Below are 16,665 nucleotides of genomic sequence, written 5' to 3' on the forward strand. Positions count from 1 at the left end.
AAAAACATATCTGCAACTTAAAGGTTAGGTAAGTTCTAGATATTTATTTTTCTGGAAAGAACTTAGAACTTACTTTAAGTAAACATTTTTACTACATGAGACACTACCTACGTATAAAATGAATTCAATATTTTTGGACTATAATTTGTATGATTTAATAACGATATTTTTATTAAGGGTTCTCTCTTGCTGAAGTAAATACAACACTTATAATAATTAATTACGTAAGTAAGGAGGCGAACGATACGGATAGCATGGTCATCCTGAGGAGTTACAAGTGCAACAGAGGAGATGTCAGCATTTTGGGTGTTACGAATTTTTGGACTAAATTTAAGAATGTTAATACGATACAAGTGACCCCAATTATTATTACATACTCTTTTTTGGCAAGCTGTACGATAAAATCACAGAAAGTGAAAAAAATACCTACCAAAGTCCTTTTAGGTTTAAAAGTTGGCAACATTTTTGAACATAAATCATTTATTTCAAATTAGCAACATTGTCATCATAACAATCAAATGGCGCCGATCTAATGTCAGAGAAGCGTGTGTTATTTTTTGTGACAAAGCGTACAGTTTTTGATTATCATCAGAAATAAGTGAATAATTATGTCGCGAGACCATAGAAAAGATGGCAGATTTTATAACAGAGAAAGAGAATGGGATAGAGACAGGGATCGCGAGCGTGATAGGGATCGTAATCGGGACCGCGACCGGGATTTGAGGGATCCACGGGATTATAGGAGCCGTCCTATGCATAAACGAAGCCGTACTCCTCCACGAAGAGACGACAGTGACAAGCGAAGAAGCCGCTCACCTCGTGCCAAGAACGACAAAGATCTCCTTGATGAGAACATACTGAGCGAGATATCGAAATTACCTGAACCAAGTGAACTATGGGACAATCAACAGTTTCAAGATAACGTAGGCTTCCAACAGCCGCCCCCTGGCTTTCCACCACCTGAGGTACAGTACAATTTAGTCAAAATCTTTTAATGAGCTCAAAATGTTAGGTAATTGTTTGTATAGAACAATACACACATAGCTATGTCTATACACAAACCTAGCTATCTTCAATCATACATCAGGTATTAGCTAAAGAAATATCAAACATTTTGTACAATATCTAAGCAAACATTAGTACTGGAGATGTAGTTTACGTAAGTTAATTAAAAACAGCAATAAATCAACTTGGTTGCCTTGGCTAAATAGACCACATTGATAAGAACACAATTAGTGTTTTGTTTGTTGAATAAAAGTGAGTATGGAATTGATAACTGTATGTTCCTTTGTTTGTTACATTTATGGCTGAAATGATTAACTAATCTATCCAAAATCTTTGGATTGTCATTCATTCTTGGCAAATTGTATGTTAAACATTCAGATTAACTTGTTGCCTGTTCGACTTCGGTAAATGTACTTATGTGCCGATGGTGGCACATAAGACACTTGATAGGATTCAGAATAATCCAGCTATTTGGGATTAAGATTGACTATCAATTTTCCAGCTTGTAAATATTTCTTAGCAATATGTAACTACAACATTGATAACTAATTATACTGCCATTTAGGCTAAACTATGCCCTTATCAACCATGTTGGAAGAAATTGGTTGGGATTTAACAGCAATCTTTGCAATTAAAAGTACATTGTATTACTAGTAATGAACATTGTTAAATGGAAAGATGTTTAAGATGCAATTAACAAAACTTCATTACTGTATTTTATAATTAGCATGCAGTTTCTTTTTTAATAAAATATTTATGTGCATGTAAATTCAATTTTATTATTTCCATTTTTATGTACTGCTGATAATGTGATGTGATATCCATCATAGGTGGACTGTCAATCCTGTTTTCTAATAATTGATAACCTACTACAAATGATTACAGATATGCAATAAACAAATTGTTATCTTGAATTTTCCTAGCCACATCTATTGCAGAAAAATGTTGCCGCATTTTAGAAGAACCTCACACATTGATCTGACATCCATGCTTTATATTGCTATGGCTAATGTGAGCTTTGATAGACTTTAATGTCTTTCACATAAATAACTCACACACAAATGATTTAATTTATAATTCTCATTTATTTAAAGGGAGTACCACCATTAGCAACAGCACCAAACTACAATGCTAATTACCAGCCTTCATACTCTGGTATCTATGATGACTTCCCGTCAGTGGGTGCGGTGCCTCAACCCCCAATACCTCCAGACATGTCCGCATGGAACCAAATGTCATTGCCCCCACCACCTCAACAGCCACCAGCACCCTTCATCAACAATGTTGAAGACCAGATCAAGAAAGAAGGTATGATACACTCCTATCTAAAATACACTATATTTTTTCTCTTTACAGGTCAGCAAGATTTTACATGATTATTTTTATATGGATAAACTCCTGTTAAGAATTTTATGTGTTTTATGTCTATAGTTATGTGTTATGTGATTAATTCATGAATGTTATATTCATAGAATCAGGATTAACATTGTACAATTTTTGTTATTGTTTATAGTTTATGCCAACATCCATCTATTGTTCATTCTAACCTTTTTAATGTTCATGTAAAACTAACCAATTTGGGTAATAGTTCACTGTAATAATCAGGTTGCTTTGAACCTATAATAATATTTAATGAAAGACAACTGGAATGTTTGTTTCTGGAAGTTTGGTTATATTTTTTTAACCAAAACTCAGTTTACAAAGACATCACTTCCATGTTATGTCTGCTAGCTTAATATTTTATTGATTTTTATATATTGTTGTGTAGTCATAGTTCCCCAGCAAATGTATTATGTATGTTAAAATGTTTCCAGGATATGTTCTCCTATATTTTCCTGTTACATTTAGTTTGTAAGTGTTTTATAGGAAAGTGTTGTTCCAAGTTTTATATTCTGGTGTGACGAGACCTGCAACAAGCAACTGAAGCAACTTTCTCACTGCTTTAACTAATAATACAATGACTGTACCGCCTCCAACCACATTCTGCTATTACTTGCATTTCTTGCATGGTTTTAACTAAGTCAGAATATTCCACAATAGAGGTACTTACGCTTGAAACAGCCTCTAGAGTTTAGCAGAATTGGTTCCATGACAGCTAAGAGAAGTCTTAATTATATATATTTGCTTTCATTAAGTGTATTGTTGTATTAAATGCTCTCACGTTGTTTTAAAACGACATAGTTTCCTTATCTTCGATCAGAATATGACAGTACACTTAATTTATTAACTTAACACTTTTTATAAAATAATATAATATTTTCGCAGCTGCAATCGAATCGGAAATGCGACATCAGAAAGCGGCATTGTCCAAACAGAGGGAAGATTACATAAAGAAAGCAAATATACTCAAGAAGGAGATGGAGACATTGAAAGATCAACGGAACGAACTACGAGGCGACGCGAAACGATCGCCGAGCCCAGACACCAAGAGGTTTTTGAAGGAAAACACCAAGTTACAGGTTTGGCAAGCAACACACAACAATATATCTTATGTTTTAAGTCATACAGCTCACATTTGTGTATATTTTTGCTATCTAATAAGGCTTGTTTTGTAAGTAGGGTACATAATGTTTGGCGTCGATGCATTTCTTATAGTTGGAGATACAGAATAAGTTGAAGACTATCTACAATGTTGTGGACATGCTCAACGGCATCATTGGCGAGGAAGCGCACGAGATTGCCGACGAGGACAACGACAACGCGTCCGAACGCAACTCCAAAAGGAAATCTAGGTCAGTCCAGCCCTGTTACAGGTTGAATTATGTTTTCAATTCCTCTATTTATTATTTGAAAGCTTATTTCTTTAATAATAAGGTTTGAGATTGGCAAAATGTTTGATATAGTCATAAGCTTTCATACTTGAATGCTCATTATGATTTATCTGAAAATGTGTATAAATAAATAGTTTTTAGTTTCAACATTTTTCTCCCAACAAGCAGGACTCAGCTTTTGCAAGAGCTCGGGAGCTATTTGCTATGATATTATAATTGTGATTGATCGACGTCATGAAGAAAAGCTTGAAGTGTTCACCGGTGGACTGCTTAATGCTGTACTACAATTATGCTATTCAATTTATTATATTTTATAGTCTTGAACTTATCTAATGTATAAAAACTAGAATTAAAAATAATTATAAGATACAAAATAAGACATTGTATTATCATTTATTTAGTTTTTAGCTTTAATAATACAATTGCTGTTTTTTAATTATGATAAAATATCTGTGATAAATATTAACATTATATTTTTATCTCATGAATGTATTTTTTTGTAAAAATAAAATGTATGTTATGTGTACATTAAATTGTGGTTGTGAGCGCAGTTGTTTCAATTTTAGATGAAATAAAAATTTCGTACAGCAGAAGATTTTATTGACCGGTTCATCAGAGCATGTTACCAGCGGTAGAACCCTTCTGTACATACAGCCTTTATTAGTTTCTAAAACGAAATTAATAAAAAAAGTTTTTTAAAAGGTTTCACTGCATGCTACTGGCATAAAAAAAAATCGTCCTATTTAAAAATGGAATCGCAGTTTAACGCGGGAATTTTTTATCTGTGAGCTCAATAATTGTTTTTATTTCTTGTGATTAATTAATAGTTTGCTATAATATCATGTGGTTTCCATTAGGTCACCATCGAATAAGAAATTCAACTATGTGTACTACGATCCTGAGATGCACTGGTGCCGCGTCTGCAATGAGTTTCCACCGACTGCTAAGGATTACCTGAACCATTTACACTCTCCTGCGCATCACAAGTAAGTTACTTATTTTTAAACACTTTCCCTTTCTATCAAAATCAGATGATGTTGGACAGTTGTTTACCACTCAGACACTGTGTAAACTCCTTTTTAATTAAATATCAATTTTTAAATTCTTTTAATATCTAAAAAAAATTACATCTTATAATAATAATGGCACTCGTTGATATTCCATTATGACACCTAATTTTATTAATTTTGTGTACATAATATTATGTTATTTATGCAGGATGGCCGCAGCACACATGGAAGCCCCGTGGCACACCGTATCTGGCGTCAACGAAGGATTCCCGAGCTTCCCTGCGGCGCCCACTAAACGCACACCTATTAAAGGTAAAATATAAGTGAATAGCTAAAATAAAAAGATTATACTTAATCAGGCTGCAAAACATATAATTTCTACAGACCCATTTGTTCTTGCGAGATAATTGGGTTCATGCATTAATTTTTAGTCAGAAAGAGGTCAACAGATCCGTCTTTTCAAAATGAAATAAATGTTATGATAATTTCCCATCCTGAATACAAACCAATATCTCGCTTTATCAAGTTAAATCTTATTACAACTTTATTTCAGAGTTTCAGCAACATATCTAGATTGTACCATCTAGGTTTGATTTCAAATATCTTTTACAATAACATTGAATCTTGTTTCATCTTCCATAAGGTCTACAATTCTTCGTGCCCTCTACAGCGTGGTACTGCAAGCTGTGCGATCAGTTTATTGGCGATCTCCATTGTGCCTCTGCACATCTCAAATCTGTTGTACATTCCAAGAACTATACTGTAAGTATTTTATCCATGATTATAGAGTGTGAACAAACTATTTTGATTTCAGTGAGAAAATGTTAATTATATTTAGGTATTATTTTTAACTATTCAAGCAAATGGTAAGCAATCGGCGCCGCCTATGAGCTGTCGAAACACCAATGGCGGTACAATTGCGTTGCTAGCCTTTTGGGAATTAAGAAGATGAGAATTGTTGAGTATTTGGGTATTTGGGAGGAGCCAATTGAACAATTGGGCCTCCAAAGATCTCTGAAAGAGAAACAAGTGTCAAGTTCCTGTGCTTAATTATTCTAGTGTAATTTAGAAAATAAAAAAAGACATTCATCAAAATTTCTAATACTAAACCATGATCACGAACACCACAATTATATACTTCTTTCACAGAACTTCGTAGAACAAAACCCGCACTGGGAAACAGATTGGATGTCGGACCGTCAGAAAGCGTTCGAGAAGTCCCGGGCTAATAAAGGCAAGTCCGATGAAAAACCAGCTCAGTATACAGCCCATACCATAACCTTCAACAAGGATGGATTCCATACGAAGCATAAAGAATCTCCTGCCCCTCCAGAAGAGAAGAAAAAAAAAGATAAAAAGAAGAAAAGTAAGAGAAAGAGTAGCAGTAGCTCGTCCAGTGAGTCTAGCAGCTCAGATAGTGAGCCTGTTAAGAAGAAGAAGGCTAAAGGTATGATAAATAGCTTCTTTTTTAAGTAAAATGATCTATTATGATGATTTCATGAAAGGTTGGATGGAAAAGTTTGAAGTAACCTATGGGTTTCTGTTCTAAAAGTGTGATGTGAATCAAAATGTTATAAGAAAACTTGAGCGATCCAGTATTAAAAACCTCACATGTATTAGCTACATTTAACCAACAAGATTGCCTTCATACTTACAAAATTAAAGATACGACAACATTCGACAATTTGAAATGTTACGTCGATTTTTTACAATATAATACTACATCAACTCAAATAGCGATTTACAATAAATGACATATACTACATGTGATGTGATATAATAATGCATATTTTTTTATCAATATTACCTATAACTTCCTGTATTGTTACAGCTAAAAAACAAAGGAGCAAATTGGAAGGTCGGGACGACAAAACCCTGACAGAATGGATGTCCAACATACAGATGGACAGGCTGAATGATAATGATCGGAAACTGCTGGACACACTTAAAAGCAGGTAAATTACTTTATCATGATTATATTTTCTTGTCTTCCCCTGAACATAACTTTAATAGCACATAAGCTCAAAGGGTTTGTTAGAGAATCGAGAATTAAGAAAATTGAGAACGTATTTATCGGTTCGATCGGTTGTTAAGTCGTGCATTTCTTTAATACATTTTCAATATCACCCTTTTGTAATAAAGCTGAAAACTATTAATGGCATTTATGACTCAATGACCGACTTTTTGTTATTTTTCGGTATCAATGTCCAGAATCAACCCTGATGTTAAAACCCAAGATCTAAAAGTGGTTATTCATCTCGCATCAGTTATTTTTGTCTTTTAATAATAATTGATTTAATTAAATTTCAGAATGAAGAAAGAGAAGACAGATGAAGGCAGATCACCCGACCGAAGTGATAGGGAGCGCAACATCGCAGAGTTATCAAGAAAAATGAGGTTAGTTATGAAATTCAGCCCTTCTGATTCACATTCCGGCCTAGATGTGTCGAAATTAGCTTATACCTTATGCGCTGTAACAAGGTATTTGACAGATTCAGTACGTTTCGTATCACTCTTAAAGTTGCTGCAATTGAAAAAATGCCTTATTTTTAGCTGTATCACAAATCGTATTATGTTAAATCATTCGGAAGCGTAGTTAATTAAATTAAAACCAACCGGAACTAGTATTTAATTAAAATCTAATGAAATGAAAAATAAAGTAAAGTGTTATGCGTATAACGTAAAGCCATAGTCGTGTTTAGTGATGGATTACGGCTACGATGGATTAGTCGATGCTTTTTTAGAATAAAAAACGAAAATCGTGCGTCGTTCAATTATCATTCTTAAAAAACCTTTAATTATGTGGGTATATCTACTGTAGACGCGGCTCTCTCTGCCCAAACCACAGTGACATTATCTGAGCAGAAATATGTAGTAGGCATTTTTCTAGACATTTCCGGCGCCATTGATAATGCGTGATGGTACTTAATCTAACATATACAAACTAATATACGCTTGTTTTCTTCACGGTTCTTTAAAACTGAAACTCTGAAACACCTCAGGTCTCGGTCATATAATATTTATTTTGACAAGTATATACACGTAGTTAGACTGCACAACTAAATAACACGCACATTTAATAAAAAAATTAAAGAGAATTAAATGTATGCTGCGAGTATCGATAGCGATAAAAAAAGATTTTTCTAATGTCCATCCCTAAAGAGAGACGTCAACGTCATACTGGCATCTGTCAGCCGCACCTTGTTACAGCGCATAGGGTATAGTTACATTTTATTCAGTAAATTAAATAGAATTGTTTTTGATAGCTTGCGATACAACTATCATACTATGAATAATAAACCCTAACGATTAATAAACAGAACAAATACATCTACTCCATACTAAAATCGTCAATTTAATGTATATAGAGAGAGTGAACGTCGAGAAACTCGCGCCCGTGAGGACCGAGACCGACGCGATGACATGCGGCGCCGGGACGACCGAAGGGACGAACAGAGGGACAGAGATACCACGCCCCGACTCGATACCAAGAAACCAGAAATCAGGAAGATGCCCTTCATAGGTAACCACGATACTTCAATAGTTTAATTTTTATGTACTAGAATTTGCATTAAGTATAATTTTAAGTACCTTTATTATGAGTTTGGTTTACATTTAATTTAATCGCCGCTTTTGTTTCGATTACTTTAAACGTAAAATAACTCGTACTAAAGGTACAGATATTAGAAATTTGCACACTACCTACTATGCTAGCTTTTTGAACATGTAGTTAACAGTTATTTAATGAGAGTAACATTTTTTAGTATTCCATCTTTGGCTATAATACTTCTTTTTATCAGAAAATGTCTGCATAATATATTAAAATCTTAACAAAAGTAGTTAGATAACCATATTTTTGCTAAATAAATTAAAAGCCTATCAAAGCCAGTAATGCGCTACAGTAGATTGAAGCATAGGTTAACCTAAATATGTAGTTGCTCAAATGCACACCAAAAAGTAATTACTGCTTTTTTAACATTATTCCATCAAATTATGATCTATAATCATTTATAATGTGGTGGTATTTGTGGCAACAACAATATGGAACATGTCTGTATACTATATTTGCTATAGGAAAAATGCCTGTTTACAAGCATTTGGGAAAGAATTCCAAAACCGAGGAACAGAAAAAAGAAGAGCTGAAGAAGAAGGAGGAGGAGGAAACTACCAAGAAGAGGAGGGAGGAGATGGATGCTGAAATACAGAAGAAGGTATGTACTGCTAACTATTTTTTCTATCAAATTCAAGTTTTTATGTGGGTTAATGTTACAAAGTCTTCTAAATATTGTCCATTATTGTAAATTCCACTTTTCAAAACTTTAAATCTTTAAGACCTTGGACGATATGTCGAATAACGATGACTAACGCTGGTGGAGGTATAATCTCAGACAGTTTTTTGCCCGTAGTTTAAAGTGAATGATCATTCATTCCGTTTTGTTATTAGTCGTATTAGACACAAGATTCATCTTATGACCTAATTTTCTTAATAATATGATAACTTAACCATTCTTCCTCTCGCCTCCTGTCCTGCCAGGTGGCGGAGTTCAAGGAGAAGATAGCTCGCGCGCAGTTGGAGCGGCAGGCGCAGGTGGAGCTGGCGCCGCCCGCGCTGGCGCTGCCCACCGCGCTGGCCGCGCCCGCGCCCGCCATGCCCTACCTGCCGCCGCAACCCACGCCCGCGCCGCCGCAGCTCATGTACGTATTCTACCGAGCAGCTCAGGTTTCCTATGAAACTATCCCATTTCAGTTTAAAGCTGGACTTATGTAGACTTCTATAGCTTTTCATCTTCAATTACCACCAATTTAGTGAATATCTACCTAATTGCAAAACACTACTCTAATTCTTCTAATCTAATGACCTCATCTCCAGATTCCAGATCCAGATGTGTACCCTAATTGGTTGTTAATTGGTGCATTGACACTTCAACAAAACTATTTTTATTTACAGGCAACAAACTCCGCAACCTCCGCAGCAGCCAACTCTACCTAAGGACTTCCAGGATGCATTGGACATTATATTCCCAACGGAAGTAAAGCCAGATCTCTCACAAGGAGACGGCTTGTTCCCATTACCGCCTGGCTTCGTCCCAGGCCTCGGAGGAGTGATGCCGCCCTTCCCGCCACTCCCACTCATGCAGACACAGATGACGCAAATGTTCGGTTTCGACCTCAACGCTCCATTGTTCCAACCGCGACCTCAACTCTACGACACTCATGTGCCCCTAGTACCCAGCCCCAAGCCTCGGCCGCAACACAACAAGAAGAGACAGCAACAGCAACAGCATAAACCTGACCAGAGGCCAAAACACGAACCACCTCAGAAACCTACAGAGGAAGAGAAGAATGGAAATATTGCGAAAAAGAAGGAAGAAATGGATGATCTAGCGATGTTGGGTATTGATGCTTCGGATGTAGGCTGCCTGTAAAGACGCTATAGTTACTATGATAATCATCATTGCCAATACGTTTTGAAGCCAAAATTTGTGAAAGCACCTATTGTACACAAGTTGTCTAATTATGTAATCTTAATCCAAGGGACTGCTAGACATTACACTTGCAATTTTCATAGTATTAGCATTGTTCATCTCATAATATCTTGTTGATCTAGCAAGTAAAAGCCTACGACCAAGTATAAGGCTTTAGGTTCAATCCCAAGTTTGAAAAGTTACTGGGATATTATAATTTTAAAATGTCAGTAGTTCTCAGATTCTGAGCAAGACTTGAATTGAGTTTGTCAGTAGACATGTTTAACTTAGAACTCACACATCACTAGCGTAAAGTGGGTGTACTATAAGTATGCCTCTGCTTATTTACTTATATTAAAATAAATCCATAAGAATATAATTGTATTGAAAAGCTCAATATTCTATGGTTGGATTGAATTTTATACACTACCTACCTTTTACAGTACTTACACTTAGATCCTATTATATCAATTTGCAATAATTATCTCTACGAGAATTAGTTTAAAGGACATCACTTAACTAGGCTTTTATGAGCATTTCTGTCAATTAATGTCATGGGCTAAAATCGGCGGGAAGGGAAGGCATAGAAATTGTATGAATTGATTAAAAAAAATAACAATATCACAATTAAAAGTTTAGACTTGAATGTATTTTATGGTAGATGCAAGGATAAAATGGCAACTTAACTAAATGTTTTATATAAGGACTGCTATGTTTTCTTGTATACATATTTTCATGTATTTTGTTAAGCTATGTCTTATAGTTTTATCTGATGACTAAAAGCTATTATCAATTTGATCCTTGTATGTGACGGACTAAAATCGTTTTGTAATTAAGATACTGTTGTTTAATAAATAAACGGTAAAATTTAATGTGTGTTATTTTTTCGATGGAAACTCCCTTTTTTTCTAGCTTTTCAATAATGACCTAAACCAGTGTGGTCCTTTCGATTTTTGTCCAATAGGGAATTAGCTAGTGTCACACAGTTGGACGTTAAATATACATATTACAGCTGCAATGATTGAACATAAAGCCTATGGTGAGAAAAGAGCGATAGCCCCATTTAGTTATATCACCTGAATTAAGTAATGCAAAGACGTCCAAGCTAAGAAATAAATATTTTGTTGTGTATAACAAAATCTTTGTTTTATATTTGCAATTTCTTTTTTCTAGTTCATTGTTCAAATGGTACCGAGCCTTTTATGTACTGAAGTGTTTGTATATTTTTTATAATATTGCTGGAATATGTACACTATTAAAACGGAATGTAACTAAACATGTCATTGACTTGTTTCAAGTGAATGATCGAGGTACTACCCACTAAAGAAATATGTAGGTACCTAACTACTGTTATTGTTTCCCCTACAGGAAAGTGAGAATTTTCTTATTGCAAGCTCTTTTCCTCATCCAGTCTTCAGAATTGCATGTTGGGATATTTTATTCAATAATTGTTTTGTTACCTGCCTATTAAAGAGTTGTAACTAGGTAAATACCAGAACTATTTCATCATACTTTTCTAAGTAAATAAAAAAGACAATTGTGGCAAAAAGTTCTGTATGTAGGTAATTCTATGCTTTTTTAAAGGGGGGAAAATCATCCAATGACTTCTTCGACCTTGGGCGAGGCGAGAGGGAGTGTCAGACTCTTACTGACTTAAAACCACCCCGTTCCTACTCCGGTAGTCCGCAGCTCCGGTTGTAATTACATGCTACCTATGTGATTAACTAAGTAAGTATCTAAAAAGAAAGCTATCAGAGAATTTAAAACGAGCAGTTATAATAAAGTATCATCGACACGGGTTTTCGAATCCAAATCATCTAAGTTGGAACGAAAAAAAGATTGTTATAATTATGATAAGGCGAAGTTCACGCATCTCCGGTGTACGTAACATAAACATCGGACGGTATCGTGAACGTGACCCAATATTTGTGACTTGTAACGATAACATCTCGGCAAAATCGTTGATTTGTTACGTCACCACCATGACAACGTAGAATTAACATACTGATAATGATATTGGTTAGTTCGTAAACTATAGAAATTGAAAATAGACATGAGTTAATTATTATCAGCTTACTGCCACACTCAGAGACATTTAATGATTACTACTACTAAACTATTCCTTAGTAACGATTTTGTACCGAAAACAATTGATAAGGACTGGGTTAAGTACAGTGGCGTAGCGTGAGTGTCGGCCGCCCGGGGCGGAAGACAATTTTGCCGCCCCCTTATTTAGGTATTTTAATTTAATGTATACTATACATTCATCATCATCAGCCGAGAGACGTCCACTGCTGAACGAAGGCCTCCCCCTTAGTCCTCCACGTAGAACGACAAGCCGCCACCTGCATCCACTGGCTCCCCGCCACTCTGACGATGTCGTCGGTCCACCTAGTGGGAGGTCTGCCCACGCTGCGTCTTCCGGTCCGCGGTCGCCACTCAGTCACCTTCCTGGCCCAGCGGCCATCAGTCCTCTGAACGACGTGGCCTGCCCATTGCCACTTCAGCCTGCATATTTTGAGAGCTATGTCTGAAACTCTTGTTCTTTGGCGAATTTCCATATTTCGGATTTTGTCGCGCAAAGATACTCCGAGCATAGCTCTCTCCATCGCGCGCTGGGCGACTCTGAGCCTTTCTAAAAGGCCAGCAGTTAGGGACCATGTCTCGGTACCGTACGTCATCACCGGCAACACACACTGGTTGTACATCCTGGTCTTCAGACACTGCGGGATTTTTGACGAGAAGACTTCATGTAACTTCCCAAACGCTGCCCATCCGAGTTGGATTCTTCGGGCGACCTCTTTCTCGAAGTTGGACCTACCTAGCTGGATGATCTGACCCAGGTATGTGTAGTGGTCTACAACTTCGAGTATATCGTTCCCAACGATAATCGGTACAGGTGCATCATGGACATTTGACATGATTTTTGCCTTGTCTATGTTCATTTTAAGGCCCACCTGTTGGGAAACGGTATTGAGGTCGCTGAGCATGGTGTTCAGGTCTTCCAGCGACTCTGCCATTACGACTATCTCATCGGCGAAACGGAGATGAGTGATGTATTCGCCATTAATGTTGATGCCGCGTCCGCACCAGTTCAAGAGCTTAAAAACGTCCTCCTGTGCGTTCGTGAACAGTTTTTGAGATATCACGTCTCCGTGTCTCACGCCCTTCCGCAACTGGATTGGTCCCGTAGTCTCTTCCTGGAGTCGGATACGGATTCATAATAGAGACCTTTTCGGCAAGAACAGTCATAAATCAGAGCACTCCCCGTGGTATAGGTGATAGAAAATGCACAACGAAGCTACATATCTACGCATTGCCAAAGTGATAAGTCGGTTTTAAATTTCCTGACACTCAACAATCCGATTCGCACGCCGCTGAACGCGGTCCAGAAGATGAACCTAATACTGGGGTGCCCTCGCCCACAGATGAGTAGTATTCCATATGGGGCCGAACCTGCGCCTTATATAGAAGCAGGCGATGGGCTGGAGTGAAATACTGCCTTGATCTGTTGAGCACACCAAGCTTTTTCGAGGCTAATTTAACCTTATCCGCTAGATGGCCACGGAACTGGACGTCGCTCTAAATGTTGATGCCAAGTATCCCAAATATCCGGCTCGAAAAGCAGGAGTAGAAACGGGATGGTTTTTAGTCAGTAGGTAAGAGTCTGGCACTCTCTCTCGCCTCGCCAAAGGCGGGAAAAGTCATAGGACGATTTCCAATACCGGCTGAGGCAGTCAGGGGGGTACTTTGAAACTGACGTGAGACGACCAACGGCAGTTTAACGGCAGTCTTAACGGTAAACACGCAGTCTTAGTAGGGTTAAACTGGAACAAATTAAGTTCACCCCAATCTGAGATTCTCCGCAAAGAAGTCTCGATTTCAGACACAAGTCTGTTTCGGTTCTCGTTGACTTTTTCTCAAGAAATATTAGCGCGGCCGGTATAATAGGCATCACCTGTACTGTCATCCGCATAACAATGAATGCCGCAAATTTGCAACATATCATTGATATGGATGAGGAACAGGGTAGGTGATAGCACGCAGCGGACACCTGCGTTTACAGACAGAGAGTCGAAGCAGTCCCCGTCGACAACGACCTAAATGCTTCTGTTTGCAAGGAAGCAGTAGACCCATTCGCACAATTTCTCGGTAAGCTCATAGGAAGAAAGCTTCGAAAGAAACGCTTTATGCCAAACCCGGGCGAAGGCTTTCGCCACGTCCAAGCTAACTACCAACGCTTCCCCCTTAGATTCGATCGCCTGTGCCCAACGGTGTGTCAGGTAAACCAGAAGGTCCGCAGCCCACCGACCTTTACGAAAACCGTGTTGTTGGTCACTGAGTAGCTGGTGATCCTCTAGGTACCGCAAGAGCTGGCAGTTGATAATGGACTCCATTATTTTCGAGAAGAGGGAAGTTATGGCTATCGGATTTGTTCGATCGCCTTTTTTAGGAACCAAGGCTCGACTCTGTCTAGAAGTTCTCGGGGCAGGACCACTCGTTTAAGGTTCCATCCCCACTATCACTACTTTCTCCGATCTCTAGTTGCGAAAAAAATATAAAATAGTTGAAATATTTACAAAAAAAAATATTATTTATTGTTTAATTTTGCCGCCCCCTAAAAAGTGCCGCCCGGGGCGGGCCGCCCCTGCCGCCCCCACTACGCTACGCCACTGGTTAAGTACCTAATCATTAAAGGACTCTGTCTACGGCACGGCGGTTAGTCACGTAACTGTAGGTACTTGAAACTAGTCACGAGGAACTCGACTAGTTTCAAGTCATGCTAGAGGCCCATACCTATTCGTGTGGAGATCGATGCGGAATGCTGCTCATATAATATGATAACATAATAATTAATTTAGTATATTTCACGAAAGTTATAATGAAAAAAAAGGCATGTGATATAAATAAAATGTGATGTACCTATCACCAATCTATCGTTTTACAAAGGACGCATTTCTCGCCTTTTTATATGGAACACGATCAGACGTATCACCTGATGGTAAGCAATCGCTGCCGCCCATGGACACTTGAAACACCAGAGGCGTTACAAGTGCGTTGCCGGCCTTTTGGGGGTTAGGAATTTAAGGGTTGTTGGGGAATTGAGCCCTCAGTAACCTCACTCACACAACGCAAGAGTTGTTTCACGTCGGTTTTCGGTGAGGCCGTAGTATCACTCACTGCCGGCTTATGTTTTACGATTCAGTTTTATCACATTTGACGTAATAATTGTTTTATTGTTTTTAAAAAAACGTTGCCCCACACTAGGATTTTCTCCTGTGTCGTGGGTGCGTTTACAAACATACAAGTTCACATACACATGACACCCAGACCCGAAACAACAATTTTTGGATCACACAAAGAATTGCTCCGTGCGGGAATCGAACCCGCTACACGTTGCACGGCAGCCAGTTGCCCAACCACCGCGCCAATCGTGCAGTCACAATAATATTTTAATGCATGTATTTTTTTGTTATAACTGCACTGATAATCACAAAATACTGCACCGATGTTAAATCGGGGGAACAACCGATAGATAATAATCACAGAATACTGCACCGATACTAAATCGGGGAAACAACCGATAGATAATAATCACAGAATACTGCACCGATACTAAATCGGGGAAACAACCGATAGATAGTGCTGTGATGATGTGATCGTAAAATATTTATTTTTTGCAGCAGCGTTCACGATGTCAATAATATTCCAATAGACAATACAATTTATAAACTGTAATCTGCAGTTCTTGTACCTAAGTAGTTCAGGTAATTATAATTCAGAAAATTAAATGGAACAAGTCAAGCCAATTGATAGACCTAGCATGAAAACATGTGATTGTTCCGCTTTAAACTTATCTTAAACCTATGCGTGTTTGTCATCTAAAAACTGCTATGTCATAGTGAATTCCATAGCTATCTTCGCACTGAAGAGGGCTCGGTTAACGCAATGATAGGAGGGATTTACATATTGTTTCACGGGTTCAATCCTAGTATGGGGCTACGATGTTTGTACTCAAAAATGCCTAGAGTTTTATATTGGCTAGAAAAACAAATTATGTAAGCAGGTCTATTTTCCTTCTTCAGCCTAAATAACTAGATGACAATACCAAATACTAGGTAAGTTATGTACTTAGATACACAATGAATGATCGATTCAAGTTCCTAAAAATATTTGACTGTCTAACATGAGATCTTCGAGTTTAATTATTAGGAAATGACAAAATATTTAGTAAGTATTTGAATATCGATTACTCTATCTACATAGACAGATAGAAAGACTGAAATTGTGACCAGATACAGCTGTTCTATTTACCCGTTAAGCGAATAACACTAGTCAAGTTACATAGCTCTATCAATATCGGCTGTTTAAGAAAACGTCGCACTGTCCCTATAACAAACAACGGTTATATTT

At 37.5% G+C, this 16,665-nt stretch overlaps 1 protein-coding gene across 1 annotated transcript; it reads left to right on the forward strand.

Moving 5' to 3' along the window:
- The first annotated feature begins 499 nt into the window (after positions 1-499).
- LOC118263496 (zinc finger matrin-type protein CG9776) lies at positions 500-11,123 on the forward strand. Its single transcript, XM_050705566.1, has 14 exons — positions 500-965; positions 2,100-2,313; positions 3,271-3,464; positions 3,601-3,737; positions 4,634-4,762; positions 4,995-5,098; positions 5,430-5,548; positions 5,936-6,233; positions 6,618-6,741; positions 7,097-7,183; positions 8,155-8,309; positions 8,861-8,997; positions 9,321-9,481; positions 9,735-11,123. The coding sequence occupies exons 1-14, from the start codon at positions 609-611 to the stop codon at positions 10,210-10,212; spliced, it is 2,694 nt and encodes an 897-aa protein (XP_050561523.1). The 5' UTR covers positions 500-608; the 3' UTR covers positions 10,213-11,123.
- Positions 11,124-16,665: the final 5,542 nt, after the last annotated feature.

The sequence above is a fragment of the Spodoptera frugiperda genome, chromosome 27 (assembly GCF_023101765.2).
Source record: "Spodoptera frugiperda isolate SF20-4 chromosome 27, AGI-APGP_CSIRO_Sfru_2.0, whole genome shotgun sequence".
NCBI lineage: Eukaryota > Metazoa > Arthropoda > Insecta > Lepidoptera > Noctuidae > Spodoptera > Spodoptera frugiperda.